Here is a 19336-nt window from a genome sequence, read left to right on the forward strand (position 1 = left end):
ACACTGGAAAATATCCGAGGGTGAGAATAAGACTCTGGTGCATGGCTGTGGGTGACAGTAGCAGCAGTGGCTGGTGGTCAAAAGTATGGGTGTGAATTTAACAGCTCAATACCCCAAACTCAGCCTCCACAACCACCCCTGCTATTGTAAAGAATGTTTAATGACACCCTGCATCGGTCATTGTGCCAGATGCATCTCTCACCTCACAGAAACCAACAAGTATATAAAATTAGGTTTCCACTACACCCTGAAAACAACCTGAAACATGGACGCTCCATCCAGCAGCTTTATTGGACATGTCCATACATGTTCAAGCCACCAGACGGTGACAGGATGGTATTTTTTTTTTCTTCTGTGTCAATAGATAGATAGATAGATAGATAGATAGATAGATAGATAGATAGATAGATAGATAGATAGATAGATAGATAGATAGATAGATAGATAAAAATGAATTCAAGTGCTGTTGGGACCTGGTAAACCTAGAGAACTCTGTTGTGAAGTTGGCAGATGAACCACCATCATTGGGCGGATTTCAAACAACAACGAGAGAAGGAAACAACAATGAGAGCGGAAATCAACAGTTTTGCAGAGTGGTGCACAGAAAACATCCTACTGCTCAGTATCAGCAAAACCAAGGAGCTGATCATTGATTTCCTGAAAAACAAGGGGCACACCCCTGTCTACATCAGTAGAGCTGAGTTGGAGCAGGTGAGCAGTTTTAGACATCAAAGAGAACCTGTCATGGAGGTCACACATCTCCACCCTGTTTAAGAACGGTCAGACACAGCTGTATTTCTTAAGGAAACCTTCTACAGTGGCGCAGTAGAGAGCATCTTGATTGGAAACATCACAAACTGGCCTGTGATGTGCACGGCCCAGGACAGGAAAACTGTCTTGTCATCTACCGAGCATCAGTGATATGAGAGGTGAGGTGCCTGCACAGAACCCAGAGGATACTAAAAGACAACACCCAACCCCAGCCACAGTCCATTTACCCTGCTGGTATACAACAAGAGATACAGAAGTATCTGCTGCTGTACCACTGGACTGAGGAGCAGCTCCTTCCCTCAGCTCCCTCCCCCTGTGAGACTGCTCAGTACATCCTCAGCACTCTGCCTTCTTAATTTGTTGTTTGTTGGAGAGCATAAAGTTTTGGCTTCTCTGTATTCCCCAACAAAACATTACATTGTTGGCTAACTAGCTAAAACGTTAACAAAATGTTGCATTGTTGACTAGGTAGCTAAAAAGTTAACAAAACATTAAACTGTATGTTTTCTAGCTAAAAATTTAACAACACATTACATTGTTTGCTAGCTAAAAAGTTAACAAAACTTTGCATTGTTTGCTACCAAGCTAAAAAGTTAGCCTAGTTAGTCTATTATGGCTTGGAAGAGAAGTTTTCATTTCAATTTTTGAGCCAAATTATCAACTTGAGTGAAAGAGAAAGAAAGACATCATAAAACTCAACTTGGTTTAGTCTGTGCTTTAACTTTCTTGGAGGAAAAGGCAGAAATTTTGAGTTTAACCACCTCAAGGGAAAGTTTAAAGTTCAAACTGGAGCGAAGTCTAAATTGGAGTTTAAAGTTCTGGTGCAAGATAATTAAATTTAATCTTGGTTTAGAGTAATAACTAAGATTGAGATTTAAAGAGAACAATTTAAGCCATGATAGAACTGGGTTTAAAAATGAATTCTTCTAGGAGCAATGAAGCAACACAAACAAAGTGTTCAACAGAACATGAGAAACGCAGAGTGAGAAATTGAAGAGAGAGGAAGTGTCAGCTGAGGGACGATAACTCTATTCAGTAGTCGTAGGGAGTGTCCCATGCACACACACACACACACTCACATGCACAGTACTCACTCTCTCACTCTCTTTCTGTCTCTCTCTTTGCCTCTTCCCCATGTCATCTTCATTTCCTCCTTACATGAGCTCGCTTGAAAAGCAATATTAGTGATAGCTGACAGCAGGCGAGCAGACGCAAGAGGTGAAGACATAAATCTGTACTCGCTGTGGACGGAGGATTTTCCTTCCTCAGAAGGTGAGACATCTAGAGACATAATATGCAGTGGTGTCTCAGAGAATATTACTAATGTTGGTTTAATTAAAAAAATATATATATGAACATTTTTGCCATTCAGTGTCCCAGAGGAACTTCAGAGGTGTGAAAACTGCTCCGTGCTGCTGGATGGTTGACTGTGCTGTGGCCAGAACATCTGGTGTGCATTTAAATCCCAGGTAATCTCTTTCTGAGTTAACTTAAACAAAATGTTAGAATAGGAGGTTTTTTTTATTCATTGGACTTGTTGAAGCCGTCTTTTCTTGTGCGCTTGCAGTAGCCACGGTGTTGAAATCACTTTGTTTCCTAGAAGCTGCTTGCATCGCTCATACCTACGGTCACCAGAGTAGACTATGACGCCATATCTGAATGTCTCAGCTGTACTTGAGAAGAAATGTTCAGTAAGCGTAAGATTTTAAGCTGAACCAACAACTCTTCAGTCAGACTGAGGAAGATTACAAATAAATTTGATTTCCTTTGACATTTTCTCTGATTTATGTGTCACTTCTCCATTTGGCACAAAGATAATATGTGGAACTGCTTCCAGTAAATGTATTAAATTAAGTTTAAGGGGCTAGGGACTGAATTCAGTACTAATAATTTCATATATATAAAATATTCAACATGTTTATTTTCTTCAAACTTTAAATTAAAAGGGTCTCAGGAAAGTTTTAACACAATGCATGCAGGGAAGACTGATCATGTTTCTTTGTTTCAAATGAAAAAAGTTAGAATTTTAAGTTTGATTAACTTGAATAAATAAAGCCTGTTGATTCCACTGAATTACTGTATGATTTTTTACAACATAAACCCATCTCTTTCAGTTCCCCACTACATCTGACCCTTTGACATTTAGCCCTAACGTCCCAGGTGGAGTGCGATCTGGTGGGATGGCAGAGGGCGGCGTGGGCGCGTGCCCCCAGGTGTTTGTGGTGGACAGCCAGGCCAGCTACATCTCCGTCCCCAGTGGAAAGAAACCGAGGTGGGCGAGAGCAGGCCAAAAGTTCCTCCTCCTGCTGGTTGGACTTGTCGTGTTTGGACTTGTTGTCGAGGGATATTTAATCTACAATCTATACAGAAAAACAGAGGTGAGGCTTTTTATTTGCATGTCACTGTGCGTGTGTGTGTGTGTGTGTGTGTGTGTGTGTGTGTGTGTGTGTGTGTGTGTGTGTGTGTGTGTGTGTGTGTGTGTGCGTCTCAGTTTAGGGAGAAGCCTCAGCGCTTGGAGCACATGGAATTTCCCTATTTTGCTTTGCATCATACCAAGACACGCATCAAAACACAGTTTGTGGGTAGTACATGGGTCATCCTTTGCTCTTAAGTTTCAGACTCATAATGAGAAATAGCATCAGATGGACTCTTTAGTCTTGAGTTCTACTTCCCTTTCTTTTTGCTCTAAAGTGCAAGCTCACAATATAACTTCACTTTTCTATGACAGTTTCACAACGCTGTTTATGACACACCTGCCCTTTTCTAAGTGACATTCTGCATGTTATGTAATATGTGCTACAGTTAAAAGTCAGACTTTAGAGATCTTACGATGGCATTTTATGTTGGAAATAACAGAAGCTTTAAAAGAGTAATTGATCAAAAATGTCGTAGAGACAGATAGAAAGTTGGCAATATTTTATTTTTACGCAACTATCAATGGAAACTGATGCATTCAAATACCTTTATTTTAGCCAACAACCACTCTAATTGCAACTGCTTGGTCAAAACTTGTTCTTTAAGGATTTTTATATATGCAATATATGTAATTAATTTTTTTTTTTTTTTTTGTTTGTTTGCTTGTTTTGTTTTTCTAAACTTGCTCTGTGCCAGAAAGCACCCTTATCCTAGACAAGAATTCACAACTTCAGATATTTAAAATTGTGTTAAAAACCTTGTGTGCTATTATAATCATCTTTCTTTTTCTTTAAAGTTGTGTCCCAAGTTTCATGTCCAGTCAACTCTGTCAGATTTTTACTAAAACATGATTTAATCAGGCATAAAAAGGGTTAGCTATACCCTAAGGACCCCTGTCTCACTTCCTGGTTTAAATATGGTGGTGATACTGCTCAAGCACTGATTAGCTTTCTATTTATTTAAATAATATCACCATCAGATCTGTCTCAACCATAACATGTCAACACTGTAGCCCTTCTAAATCAAAGCTAAGTAGGAATTATGGTTTAAAAATGTATATTTTGATTTAAGAGAATTATGGGCTGCTTTAAAAAATACAATAGCTACACAGTATGACTATGCCATGAAATGAAAGTGTAACATTTTGTCAAGTCTGTAAAACATCAGCTCTGTCAGAATTTCCATCTGACATCTACATTTAACAAAAAATATAATCTCCTATGCTAGGAGGTTGGCCTGTTACAAGGTTTTATAGCCAAGAGTTTGTTGGCTATATATTTTTCCAGCATAATTGAAGAGTAAATATCACCCCCCCACACACACAAAAAAAAAAAAATTGGGTGTTGTCCCAGTTTTCAAGAATTAATTAAGTAACACAAAAACAACAAAAAAAAGTTGAATGGATATTTGCATGTTTCCAATCCTCTACATGTACATCTGTATTGGTCTCCATGAGACACACTTCCTGTTCTTACGCACTCTTGAACTTTTGACGTCTTGCTTGCAAACATACACAGATTTAGTAACTCACTCAGGCATTCAGTCAAAAACTCTCTCTCTCACTTTTTTTTTCTTCCTCTCCCCGCAGGCATTTTCCATGTGTGTGTCTAATCCTCTCTGCCAGAACCTGTCTGATCCTGGAACATCTGGCCAACAGGTCAGTGTGGGTGTTCAGTATTAATTTGTTGTACTACAGAGTCATGGGTTACGTCTGATGAGTGTGAGAGTTGACTTTGGGTTTTTTTTGTGTTTCAGGGTAACACCATGAGTCGAGTTGGAACCAAAGGTACTGAGTTCCTTCCTTTTATCATAATTCCTTGGAAGAAAAGCCAGTATTCTTCATATTGAACATCTATCAGCAATGAAGATGATAAAATGTTGTAACTATGATTACAGAAGCAAAAGTATATTTTCAAGAACCTCAGAGCACAAGACAAGTAAAACCTCAAACGTGAGGTTTTTACATGAGCTGTGTTTATATCGACCCTAATATTCCACAAATAAAAGAATAAAAGTGTCTCATGTAAAAGCCTCCATCAGCAGAGACATTTTTTTATTTTGATTGAGAGGGATGCTGTAAACCTGTGATAATTAATTCAGTAATGGCTTAAAGGGACAGTTCACCCCAAAATCTAAAATACATGTCTCCCCCAGCCTGTAATGATATTTATTCATCTAGACCTCTTTGGTGTGAGTTTCAGAGTTTTGAAGACATCAGCTGGCTGCCTTCTGTCCAATATATGGGACTGAATGGTATTTGGCTTGTGGTGCTCAAAGCACCCACAAAAAAAACAAAAAAAACCCCCTGAAAATTCAAATCAGTGTCTCTTTCCAAAAAATCGTGGCCTGGTTACTCAAGATAATCCACAGACCTTGTTGTGTGCAGTGTGATGATGGAACTACTTTATGTCTAATAGAAAGAAAGTAGTTCCAATAGATTCTAAAGTAGTTTGGGTCAATTCTACGGCAGAAAGAAAGTAGGTCTTGCAGGAAAGTAACTATGTCATGATTTTTGGAAAGAGGTTGTTGGAACTGAAGTGAACTGAAGTGAACTGCTGGGCTGTTGAGAGTCACTGAAGGTAAGTTTGCAATGGACCGAAAGGGAGGGTGAGGCGGTATCATTCATGTGTGGGTTTGTGGGGCTTAATAAGGTTAGGAGACCACGGCTCTAGCACATCACTGAGCCACATTTCTGGTTTGCCCTAAAAATTGTGAACAACAGTTTAACCGTCTAACTGTTTTTACCTTTTCAGCAACATGTATAATGTGTTTAGAAGAAAAACTCCCTTTTCTTGTTGTACAATCTTTAAATTGGAATTTCTAATCAGAATAATTTCAGCTGGATTGAAGAAATATTGTCCATCTAAATGTAGCTATTCATTGAATACTAATCCCATCCCGCTTTCCTGAACAGAGTCCAATGAGATTCCCACTGTGCGACCACATGCAGAACGGGACCAAAAGAGGCCCTTCGCTCAGCTGTTTGGTGAGAACACTCTCAATACTAAACGTATATGAAATGAATGTTTCATTTGAACTGATCTCCCTCATTTTCTGTGTTCCTCATCTTCATCCCAGGGTCTGGCAGCCCTGTAGGGGAGAACAACGTGGTGCAGTGGGTAGACGAAGGTGAAGCCATCACCTACGACATAGGCTACAACAAAGGCCGGCTGTTGATCAAGAAGGAAGGTTATTACTACCTTTACTCCAAAGTGACATTAAACGCTGTGGAGGAGTGTACGCTTATCCAGCACAAAGTCATGAAAGTCACCAAGGCCTACGGTTTATCTATCGAACTTATGAAATCAAAAAGGTTAGTCACTCTTCTCTTCCTTCCTTTCTCTGTTGTTTCACATGTGCTGTCAAGTGTCTACGCGTGCAACCTGTTTGTAGCTTGGTCTCTATGCTTTTAAAGGCACCAAGTGAGCAACAACCGAGATTTCAACATTAATTTCCCTTTGATATTCAGTCTGAACTTCTAAGGCTTCTTTTCACCTTCTTTTCAACATGTCACAAAAGACAAATTTGTTTAATCACCTTGCTTAGAAGAGAGACAGTACTGATTAATGTGAAAGCATATCTCCAAAGTCATTATTTACTGAAGGTGAAATCTGCATGGCTACATGAAGACATATTTTTAAAGAAATTGTCATAAATACAAACTCTACAGGCTGTGTGCTGTCAATAAGAAGCAAAGTAATATGTGAAGTTCTTGAAGGGACAATTACCACAAAATCAAAAATACACATTTTTCTCTTGGCCTGTGGTGCTCTTTAGCTATTTAGATTGTTTTGGTGTCAATTGCAGAGTTTCAGAGATAATCAGCCATAGAGATGTCTGACTTCTCTCTAATATAACAGGACTAAATGGCACTCATGCAGCAAAAAAATACCAAAAAAAAAGTTAAAAAAATTTAAAACCAGCTTCTTGTTCCAAAAATCATGACCCAGTTACTCAAGATAATCCACAGAATTTATTGTGAGCAGTTTCATGTAGGAACTACTTTCTTTTTAGTAGAAACAGGCAGAGTAGTTCCAGTAGATTCTGCTGCAGACAGGATGTAGTTCCTATATGAAACAGCTGACACCAAAGTCTGTGCGGTTCATGATTTTTGGAAAGAGACGCTGGTTTGGAATAGTTTTGGGAAAGTTTTTTTTTGTTTGTTTTTTTTTTGGTGCTTTGAGCACCATAAGCTGAGTGCCATTTAGTCATGTAATATTTGAGAGAAAGCAGACATCTATATGGCTGATATCTGCAAAACTCTGTAACTCACACCAAAAAATCAAGGTGGATAAAGAGCCCTACAGGCCAGGGAAAAAAATTGTGTATCTTTTTATTTTGATGTGAAGTGTCTCTTTAATGCAAAATAATTGCACTATTGCACTTAATGTAGGCTAACATGCATGCACAAGTACTTAGGCATATTGGTTACAGCTCCAACTATTCCTTTAGTGTTATGTAGGATAAATTAGAAAGAGCGACATAGACACTTAAATGGACAAGAATACAGGACTTTCATCCAAGCATTTGTCATTTGATTCCTGCATGTTCCTTTTTTGAGGAATGTGGATGTAGTTTCTCAGAAAGGGTCCAGAGTAACATTGTAGGGGATGATAAATGTCACAGATCCCATCGAAATGTAGTCTAAACGTCAACGTTCAATCAAGTCTTTTCAAAGGAAAAATTCCTCACTGGCCAAGTTGATATCAGTGCTGTCTTCATTTTGTTGTCAGTCTGACGTCCGTGGTGTGTTTATTATAGTTTCCGCTGCCGGACGCCGAGACCGTCTTCAGATGCAAAGTCTTCAGGTGGGGAGGATCTGTGGAACAGTTTCCTGGCTGGAATCTTCCACTTGCAGGGAGGCGATGAAATTTTTGTGACACTGGATGACATACAGAAGATGCGTCCAGGAACTACTGAGAATCTGATGGGGGCCTTTATGATATCTCCTTAGAGGGACATAGAAATACCTCTGTCCCACACTGTCAACAGATTTTATGTCTCTGCGTGTTAATTTACACCATATACTGTGGTGAATTTTATATGTATCTAATATATATATATATATATATATATATATATATACAATATATATAATTTAAATTATAATGTGCTGGATGAATGTATTTGAATCACTTATGAGAAAGCAACAAATAGTTGTGACATCATAAAAAGTATCTGATATTCAGGTTATATGATCCTACTTTGTTACATATGCTGTTGTGTGAATAAAATACTGTTTCTTACCAAACACAAATGTGAGGTGGCGTCAGTTTCTGATAAGGTTATGATCTGGGGTGGATATCAGTGAAAAAATGCTTCAGAATCAGAATCAGAAATATTTTATTGATCCCCGAAGGTCATTGTTTTCGTTACAGTTGCTCACATTCAAGAACAGAAGTATGCTCTCTATAAACATATAGAAATGATTTTTAAAGTGGAATAAAACTATTTTGAGGAGGGTTTAATTTTTGCTGTTCAATTATGGTGGGAACATTATTTCAAAAGTTCAAACTCTTGGCTAGTAAAACTTGTAAATGTCAATCTGACAGAGTTGACATCATATGGAGTTGACAAAATGTCACATTTCTACATCTCAGAGCATAGCCGTAGTGAGTAGACATTTTATTTTTTAAAGTCGCTCAGAGTTCTCTTAATGCTGATCAAAATACACATTTTTAAACCATAATTCTAATTTAGCTTTGATTTACAAAAGCTACAGAGTTGACATGTTATGTTTCAGACACATAACAATATTGTTTAACATATTTGTGGAAAAAAAAGAAAGTTTTCCAGTGCTTGAGCAGCATTCCCATCTTTTTTAAATCAGGAAGTAAAACAGGGAAGCCTAACTAAGCCCATTTATGCCTGATTAAATCATGTTTTAGGAAATCTGATGGAGCTGAGTGAAATCTAGAACGAAGGGTCAGAATTTAATTTAAAAAAATACATTTTAATAAAATATAATTAATTAAAAAAAATAATTTGTTTGAAGTTGTGTCTTGTCTTCAGAATAAGAAAATTCAAACAGATTTCTTTTCTGCTCACATAATAAGGGTGCAAACACATGAAACTGTTTGGAACCAGCTAGGATACCTTAAGCACATTGAGACAAACCACAGATGCAACCCACATTACACGGTTGCAGATCTATAGATTCACAAACGCCTGCAAAGCAGTGTGTGTATATGTGTGTGTGTGTGTGTGAAGAGCAGGATGTGGTTGACTAAGGATGCACTGAGGAGAGGATGGAAGGGGAGACTACCGGGGTGCTGAGGCTGGTGTGGCTGACTCAGCTCTTCTCACAGCACACAGGGGAAAGTTTTGCAAACATAGCAGCCGTCTGAAATGGAAAGAAAAGTCATATGGAGGTACAGAAATGTTAAGTAAAGGAGAGTTTGGTGACCAACGAGAGAATCCCACCAGGGAATTAGGGTGGAAAAGGAAACAAAACACAAAGTGTTAGAAGCGCATGAGAATATTGTGGAGGTGCATGCAGGAAACCATGCAGACAGGTAGACAGACAGGTAACCAAATCACCACAGTATGGAGTAGGTGAGACACAGTATGCAGTAGGTGAGTAGAGAGATTGACCTTAGACGCAAATGAGATATGTGGGTCATTTCCTGCTCTGAGACACAGATAAACATCTGTGCATCTGAGTGAAACAAACAAGATAATACTTCTGCAGCTTGAGCATGAACGCTTTGCACATAAAAACACTTCATGATGTCAGGTTTCACACTGTGGTCTGTTGGAAGGTATCAAAGTGCTGCACTTAAGAACAGTTCTGATGCACTTGTACTTTACTAGATTGTTTCTATCTGTACTATACATTTAATAGTGTTTTATTGTACAGAGCAAGTTTAGAAATTACAAAACTGAAGCAAACATAAACAGCTCATAAATTACATGTTTTTCATGTGTATAAATATCCTTACAGAATCATTTTTCTGTAGTGAAGTGATGTTGGTAAAGGTTCTATTGGTAGGACATGATTTGTCCCAATTTTCAATAATGCATGTGACAACTGTATTTTTTTAGTTATTTACATAAAAGTTATTCAGTGTATGAAATATCAGAGATCATTGGGGAGAAATGGAAGCAATATTTATGAAAGGAGGACGCTGAGGAGCTCTTGGGTGATGTTTAGAGTCTACCATCCAGGTGCATGTCATAACACTATTCTAAAACCACACACCTGCCACCTGACAAACTGAGTCACAGCAACGCCATCAGGCTGAGATAGGGGGAGTTTACACCACCGCAACTTCTTCCTGCAGCATTCTAAAGCAGTTTTGTCTAGTTGCGAATCTTTGGACCAAGACTGGGTTGTTCTTTTTGCTTTCCCTACAACAAATTTTGTTGAGCAGAGGATAAATCAGGTCCTTCACATGCAGGACAAGTACCAATGTTGCTTGGACGCACTATGGCTGACACTAACTTCTCTGCAACCCACAGCAGAGAAAGTGGCAGAGAACCTCCATGTGCAGCGTCACTGGGCTGTCATTAATAACCCAGCCTAATTTGAATGGTTACAATCATATAAAAGTATTTTTTAAAATATATAAATGAAAAAATGAGTGTTTTTCTCTGTTCTGAAACGCTGGGGGTGTGTCCACTCTGCTGTCTTAGTTTCAAACCACTAGGCCCTGAAAGCAACCTGAATCATGGACACTCTGTCCAGCAGCTTTATTGGACATGTCCAGACATGACTGACCCACCAGAGCCAGAGAACAGTGACAGGATGGTATTTTTTTCACCTCTATGTCGGGTTGTTGGAACTGAAGTGAGCTGAAGTGAGCTGGAGTGAACTGCTGGGCTGATCCGGACTGAGACAGTCGCTGAAGGTAAGTTTGTAACTGTTAGGGAGAGTGAGGCGGTGTTGTTCATGTGTGGGTTTGTTGGGTGCCACTGAGCCATGTTTCACCTCCACCCAAAAAATCCTGAACACAAATTGTAAACAACAGTTTTAAGGTCTAACTACATAATTGACCCTTCGCGAAACCCCACCCCAAACAGTACCTGTCCAATCATAGCTTAGCAATTGTAAGTAGTGCTGTCAAGCTTTACCTTTCTCCACATGGTGAAGTGGTCTGCAGGAGGCTCTGAATAGAGTGATACTCAGCATTTCATGAGTCTTTACGGTGAAGTCTTTTTTGTTGTCTCTCAAAAACATGAAACACAAGAGCACGTGTGTGGTAAATGGATATTACTGTCTTCAACGGCTCTAACACAGCTGCGAATGTTAGCATGTCTTGCTAACTAACAGAAGCTTACTAGCTGCTGTAACTTTACCTTGTGTGTCGACAATGATGCATCTCTCTCTGGCTTGCTGTCTGAGGTCTAAGCCGGGTTAGCTTAGCTGTTATCTCGGCTATCTTCTGCAATCGTGTCCACTGTACTGATTGAGTCCCTGTGCTTCCTTTTCCCATGTTAATTAGTGTATTTTTGTCATCTGTCATAGATATACCTGCCCTATTTCACCATTTGACTCTTGAGCTAATGATGATAATATTCATTATGAGCAATATATGTTCTCACCTGAGTCAGATTAAGACTTTAACAGTTTACACAGCAGATCATCCACGCACAAAAAGAATGATGAAGCAGCTACAGACACTTTGCTTGCTGTTTTTAAGTTTGATCCTGATTTGCTGCAAAGTCTGTTTTGCACTGCTGACATTGCAGCTCAGAATACTGATTAGGTAATTGATTAGTCTGTCCTATTTCACAGATAATAGTTACTCATTAACATTCATTTTACTTTGATTAGGTCAAAACTAAAGTGATTCACAGGTCTCTTTCACTGGGACAGTGTCAAATATCAAAATATTGTATCAAGTTAAATTGTGTAATGTGTAGTGGTCATGTTAGATTTATAGTTTTAATATCATTTTGCTGCATGCTACATATACAGTCCTCACGTAATACATAATACATAATAACAATACCGTGTAGAGCAACTCCTTTAAAAGGATAATGCATTAAATAAACTTGCATCTGCAAAAAGGGGAAACATGAGAAAGTATTTGTAGTACAAAAAGAACCTAAATACCTAAAATGTGAATAAAAATAAGTAAATTAAATGGGTTTAAAAAAAATAATAATAATAATAATAAAAAACAAATAAATGTTTTTACAGTGGTATACAATAAATAGAGGACAAGAGGGTTTATATATGAGTTGAACATCCGTCAGAAGCCTTAATGTGGGTTTCCTAATTATTCCATTTCAACATGTAAAGGTCTACTTTATTTATAAGTCTGAATTTCAGCTTTTCCAATGCCGCCATATGACCAAGCTGACAAGAGCCAGGAACTGACAGAGGGAACATCGGAAGCCTTCCATTCACACATAATAAGTTTTACGTCTCAGCATGAGGACTGTCTGAATCCACTCTGCATCTGAGGGACTGAGATCTTTGAGAGGTGAAGGATTACCAAGGACTAACAGACAAGGAGAAAAGGAAACTCTGCCAGTTACTACTCTTACTGACACCACTTATTGATCTGGTAATTTAACAGTACTCTTACAGGTACTTTTTCATTAGTAAATAATTACTTTTTTAAAACTATGATATATTTTTTTAAAAAGAATAAATTCAGAGCAGAATTAAAATTGAATATTTTTGTAACTAACAATAACTAGCGGAGCAATGGTAACATTTACAACATTAAACTCACTGTATAAATTCAGTAACAAATCTAAAATGTCAATAAAGTAAATCATATTCCTCAGTGACATTTAGAAATAATGAAGAACACAGCCATCAGTCAGTCCTGTGCTCTGTCCTCCTCCCTCTGACACTGACGTGATTCACTGCCTGCAGAGCTGTTTAGGATCTGTTTTGTCTCTTCCAGCAGTAACAGTTAGACAACATACAGACAGCTTTGGTTTCATCGTTTCATTAGCTGTATTAGCCGAGCTAATGTGCTGTGATTGTGTAAAACAGCAGTGGTGGATGAGAGACCGTGGCTAGAACAGATTAAAATATTGCTAGCTCTTTGTTTAATGTTCGTGATTGTTGATCTGGTGTATTGATAAAGTATGAGTTTTTTACTCATGATGGTTTTATTGCACTGACAGTTATGAGCATGGCTGTTGTCAGTTCGAATAATCTTTACTCTCTCTCCTCTCTGCTATGCACTGACCTCGCTCTGTATGTGTGTGTACCCATCCCTAGGTGGCAGTAAAGCGCCAAGAAATGCAGCAATGTGCCAAAAACCGCAGAGAAGAAGAAGAGCGCTGGCAAGTTAACATTAATGCAAACAATACAGGAATTAAAATTGGCAAATGTTTTATGCACTATTTCATTTGTAAATGCACCTTTAAAGTGCTGTTTACCTTCATTGTTACTCACTAAAAATGGCTTGTTTACAAAGCCAACTTTCAAGTAATTTAAATTGTACATCCATGTTCACTAGTTTGCACTTTTAAACCTGCAATAACTGATTTTCTGACCACTGCAGGCAGCAGACTTGTGAATACAATAATATAACCTTGTTAGCAAGTAGTTTCTTATTGCACATTAAGCAGATATGGAACAACATTATCATTCATTTGGATTCATGTTCATCTGTTGAATGTAAGTCCAGTAGTCCCTCTCTTTTAGCTCTGTTTTGGTGTCTACCAACTCCAGAAGGAAATATCTGGCTCTTCTACTACTACTACTTTTACTACTACTGAATGCTCCAGTGGTTTCACCAGCTGGTTGCTAACTGTGAGGGCTGTACCTCCAAACAAAGTGGACTGATCGCGAGCTGCCACTTCTGTCAAGACAAGCAAGTTGATACAATGAAGAGCCTTGGAGAACAGAACAAATATATTGTGGCAAAAAGCAACACTGTTGCTGCAGACAGGGCAACTAACTGACAGCTGCATATTAAACAATTAATAACATTTAAACATGATACTGTTGGTCTCACACTGTCTGATGATGACGCAGACACGGAAATCACTTTAGTTTTTCACCAAATCAAACTAAAACTAATATTAATGATCAAATATTTGCCATATTAAACAGGATAGACTAGTTTCCTAGTCAGTGTACATTTAACAAAGTGTCTGTAGCTGCTTCATCTTTCTGTCAGTGTGGATGATCTGCTGTATAAACATCTTATGATGAGCTGAAAAAAACAGGAAGAAAATTATTAATTGCATGACCAAAATGTGGCGAAGTATACAGCACATACAGTTTGTGATACTTCAGTGAGGTTTTGTTTGGCAGCCTTATTAACGTACATCTCAGCAACTTTGCATGTATAACATGCATGCACTGTAAAAAATATTTATCATAAAGGATCAAAGATACATCCCCAGTCTCCTAGACATAAATGAATTCAGTTTAAGCCCAGTATGAGAATTTGACCTTTTTCTCAGACTTCTCAAATTCGGCTCCTGAGAGTCTTTGTCTCATCTCAGCCTGAGACTAATTTGAATACTAAATTTGTACTAAATTTATGCATTTCTAATTTTAGGACTCAGAAGTTTTGAGGAGAGAGTCACCATAAAGACAAGAAATGGAGGAAGAAGAAATAAAACACAAAATGAGTCATAAATATTAATTCATTGAGTTGGGAGGGCAGATCAATTTTTGTCATATACAAAAAATGTAGACATCCTCAAAAGTATTGATCTAATTAAACCAACTGCAATTTTTCAAACTGCATTCAGCATTTCCTTTCAGACTCACATATGTGAGTATGTCCTCTGCATAGTGTACATGCTCACAAAATGAAAGCCATAAGGTATGGAGGTCATATTCAGCTTGACTTGACATCTGCACCTTGTGTTTATGTAACACAGACACAGATGTGTGTTTGTTTGCTGGCCACAGAGTTTTTTTTCTTCCTAAACCACTGTATGGTAAATAAACAGGAAGTGATGTACATCTAGTTCCCGGTATAGGCTGCGTAACAGCAGGGAACTTTCCTTTACCTATACACTTTTCATATATTCCACTTGAAACTTTGTCACAATCACTCTCATGCTTGCTACTTTCTGAGACTCTTTTCACATCAAAATTATCTCAGTGTTCAACATATCCATGTTTAATATGGATTACAATAACAAAAAATACATTCAACAGTGTAGTTTGTCCATAGGACTTACATATTCTTAAAAAACAAAACATTTTCTCAATTCAGGAGACCAGATATGTTTGTAATTCTGGATTACATGAGGATATTTTTTTAAATGGGACATATAACAGATGCTTCTGTAGAGGTTACTTTAATTTGCAGTGTTAATCATCACTTCACTAACACAGCAGAAGTTAAGTGAAGCTCATTGGCAGAAATATAATCACACATTTTTGTCTCAACTCTACGGCCCCAGACATTTAAATGAAAACATGCCTATAGAGTCACATTTGACTCCACGTAAGCTGATTAAACTTGCAGCGTATTGCACGTCAACACTAGGTGTGGTACAATTCAACATTAAATCAAAAATTGATCGAAATGAGCTTTGAATTTCAAAACAATCAAATCAAAGGCCACTATATTTTTGCGTGACAAATCTGAAAATGTAACGGACAGTTGTCAGGGGATAAAAACAATGATCTGTTCATCTTTATAAATCAAGACTCAGTAGTCTAACAATGGCATAGCCATCAGTGCTAAAAAAAATGTTAAATCGAAAAATCTAATTGCGACCTTAAAATCCAAAGTCAAATTGAATTGTGGATTTGATGAATTGTGACACCCCTAATCAACACTAATGTAGTGGTATCTACATCAAAATAAACATATATAAAAATAGCAACACCATAATAAATATAGATATATAAATAGTTCTATGTCACCAAATAAATATATCATAACATGTATATACATATTTAAACAGAATGAGGTGAGTGTCTAGTCTTTTCCACATGCTGTTTGTCATGAATGCATCTTCTCTTCAGATTCCACCTTAAAGTCCTGCTGAGCGTCATCGTCTCACACTTTGAGTTTGCAAGAAATCTTGTCATAGCTTTGAAAATGGCACCAGTGCCCATTTTCACCTGAAGACACAAACCGGTGTTGCTCTTTTGCGACAACCCACCGGTCACGGGCAGACGTGTGTCTTGCTGGCAGTAGTAACACTAAAGTGTCCACATTAGTCCACGAGGAACATGCCCAGTCCCGATCCCCTCAGCTCCAGCTTCCAGTTCTCCAGCCCTTTTGATACAGCCATCTGAGTGAAGAGTTTTTGGTCTCCTAGATGGCTCACTGTCCAGCACTTCTTGCTCTTTTGTGTTTCATGTGCTTGAAGCTCTACCTTGCAGGTGAGCTTATTTTCCATGTGCACGGTGAGGAGGCCTTGAGTGCAGATGCTGGTGCAGGTAAGGTTGAGCTCGATGTATATGAAGTAGTTCCCCTCCTGCTTGGGCTTCACAGAATTATGGACTTTGTCAAAATGGAAGTTGCTTCCTACAGACACCCCAGCACCGTAGAGGACAGGAGCCAGCGTCATGGTGGAGTTCTTCAAACTGCCTGCAGGAGGAAACAAATACATGTTATTTAGATGATGTTTACACAGCCACAACAAGCTTATCAGCCTACATTCCTCTCTGATGTTGTCTTGCTTTCAGTTGGAAGTGATGTAGTAGTCTGCAATTAAAAATCATAGGAGATCTTTTCATCCAGGGTTCCTATACCCCTTCTGAAGTCAAATTCAAGCATTTCTCAAGAATTTTAAAGGTTTTCAGCACCTTACAGCTGTGGTAAATGACATATTTATATACATTCACTTTCAATATGATTACTTCCCCTCTTCATTGCATTAAATCAGATGTTATTGTACTATAAACAACCAAAATTATGTTTAATTATGAAATTCTACAAAAGGGTGACAAATTAAAGGAAGCATACAAATATTCATGCTTCTGTAGACTTCCAATGTTTTTTATATCTTTTTTCTCTTGTAGCTTAGCAGGTTTATTTAATAGCATTACTCACAGATTCTATTCCACATTACTGCCTTAGCATCATGATTTATGTGTATTTCTTTATTTATTGTTATGTATAACAAGCTGCTCCAACAAATCCCCCCTAGTGAGATTAATAAAGCTGTACTGAGCTGAGCCAAGATCCCACATTTTATTTCTTTATCTAAAAAGTGAGCTGTTCAGTGAGGTAGCAATTTATTATGAAAGGAGTGCAATTACAGCTTGAAGTAATTTATCGAAAAGCCAAACACTTTTCAGAAGTTGAAAACCCTACATTAACATTAAGGTGTTCAAAGTGTTTCAATGCTGTCTTTATGTCATTTTAGCAACACAAATTATGGATCTTTCTACCTTGAAAGTTTGGAAATTACACCTTGTCCATGAAGGAAAAAACACAGAAAAACACTGTACTTCATGCCCAAAAGCAAGGCACCATCATCTACCCACTCTGTTTCTTTCTCCTGTTTTTTTCTTCATAATTTAGAGACTCTGTCCCTGAACATTTGTGTTACATGGCTGCTGCATTTAGGAACTAAAAGTTAACTTACTTGAGGTGGCTTCCAGATAAGCAAACTTCTCCATCTGTTGAAAAAACAGAAAACATGAAGTGGGTTAAAATGTGCAGAGGACATAAGATAAGAAGTTCCTTTATTAGTCCCACAACAGGGGAATTTTAAGTGTCACAGAAGCAGAAGAAAAAATATATTAAAATCTGTACACATATAAGCAGGAGGAAATATAAAAAAATTAAAACACTATAAACAGGGGGGATATAAAAATAGGAACAGTATATACAATACTATGAATCAAACTTAGACAAAAAAAACTGCTGACTGTTCATTTTTTTAACAACAGGAGTCGTTTGTTTACCTTGTATACTGGCTCAGGTGCGGCTCCTGTCTGCTTTGATCGCCCCACTACCTCCACGGGTTTAAGCGGGTTCTCCACTTTGGACCGTAGATCCATCACAATCATCCCTCCGCCGACAGCCACAGCCGCCACCGCCACGAACAGAAAAATGATGGACGCGACGAGAAAAGCGTCCAAGCAGCTTCCACGCCGGCGGCCGCTCTTCTGGAGAGACTCAACGTCCATTTCTTGACTCTGTTGTCGCATTAATCGACTGTAGGGTGCCTGTGCGTCGGGGAGAGTGTCCACTCCGTCCAGTTTTGTTAAGGCTTTACAGGCTTAAAAAAGTGCAAAATGCAAAAGCTTTGGAAGTTGTCCAGCTCTTTACCCTCCACAAAATAGTCCCTCCTAGTGTCCCGCAGCTCAGTCCGCGTCCCTTCAGGTGATTGTTGAGACTGTGAGGACCATGATGCCTTTTATAGTCTAAGTGTACTACTGGTGCGCACCCGAGTTTCGGACACGGAGGAAAAACGCGGAAGTCATGGATTTCCCTCACGCCTCCTCACGCACGCCCCCCTCCTTCGCTCGCTGCTGCGCGAGGAGGTGAGAAAACGAGACTTTCCGCGGCTCTCCTTCTCGCTGCCTATTGCGCAAGTGAAAAAAAAAGACGAGGCATGTGCGGTGGAAAACGAAAGGGCTGCCTCCGTTCTCACTACATTCCGACACAGTCTGCCAAACGTTCAGCTTTACCTCTCCACTGCGAGCCTCGCAGCCACTGGCAAAAGTGGCATAGTGGAGAAAATATGATGTGAATCTGGACTTGATGATCACCATATTTGAAAAGTGTCTTTTATCCAAGTCATTAATGTAGATGAGAAACAGCTGCGTGTGTGAGATGATATGATTGGACACTGTCTATTTCATCATCACATCAACTAAAAAAAAAACACACAGCGTCACTGCTCCAGGTTTATATACCTGTAGGATTCTGGCACGACCACGTGGAATAGGAATGTCACTGGTTTTGTGTAAAAGCATACAGAAATATCCCAGGGGGTGTGTGTGTTGTCTGCTTTAAAAAATCTTTCTGAGGCAAGACAAAGGAAGACAGACTTTGGAACATTAGGAGACATGACAAGGTTAACATGGATAGTACATGGGAATGAGTATTAGATATGGGCAAAGGAATTCTGAATTCCTGTATGTGGGTATGTGGGTGTGAATGAGCAATGGGAATTAATAAAAAAAAAAAACAGAAGAAGTAGAGAGTAAACATCTCCTAGCAGAGGTGACTAGTGAGGTCCTGCACCAGAATATCATTTTTAATTTGCTTCATTGTTATTTTAACGCACACCCTTTCCAGTG

At 38.6% G+C, this 19336-nt stretch overlaps 2 protein-coding genes across 2 annotated transcripts; one reads left to right on the forward strand and one right to left on the reverse strand.

Moving 5' to 3' along the window:
* The first annotated feature begins 2451 nt into the window (after positions 1–2451).
* Positions 2452–8251, forward strand: LOC146330944 (tumor necrosis factor ligand superfamily member 14-like). The gene is made up of 6 exons (XM_084711171.1): positions 2452–3149; positions 4775–4843; positions 4942–4972; positions 6101–6172; positions 6265–6499; positions 7948–8251. Exons 1-6 carry the CDS (start codon positions 2952–2954, stop codon positions 8138–8140), a joined length of 798 nt encoding a protein of 265 aa, XP_084567297.1. The 5' UTR covers positions 2452–2951; the 3' UTR covers positions 8141–8251.
* Positions 8252–15212: 6961 nt separating this feature from the next.
* On the reverse strand, positions 15213–18693 carry LOC146330945 (uncharacterized). The gene is made up of 3 exons (XM_084714395.1): positions 17993–18693; positions 17671–17704; positions 15213–16667 (listed from the first exon to the last, which is right to left on the reverse strand). The coding sequence occupies exons 1-3, from the start codon at positions 18236–18238 to the stop codon at positions 16291–16293; spliced, it is 657 nt and encodes a 218-aa protein (XP_084570521.1). The 5' UTR covers positions 18239–18693; the 3' UTR covers positions 15213–16290.
* Between the last annotated feature and the right edge of the window lie 643 nt (positions 18694–19336).

This window comes from Lutjanus erythropterus, chromosome 3 (assembly GCF_056507025.1).
Source record: "Lutjanus erythropterus isolate fLutEry1 chromosome 3, fLutEry1.hap2, whole genome shotgun sequence".
NCBI lineage: Eukaryota > Metazoa > Chordata > Actinopteri > Lutjaniformes > Lutjanidae > Lutjanus > Lutjanus erythropterus.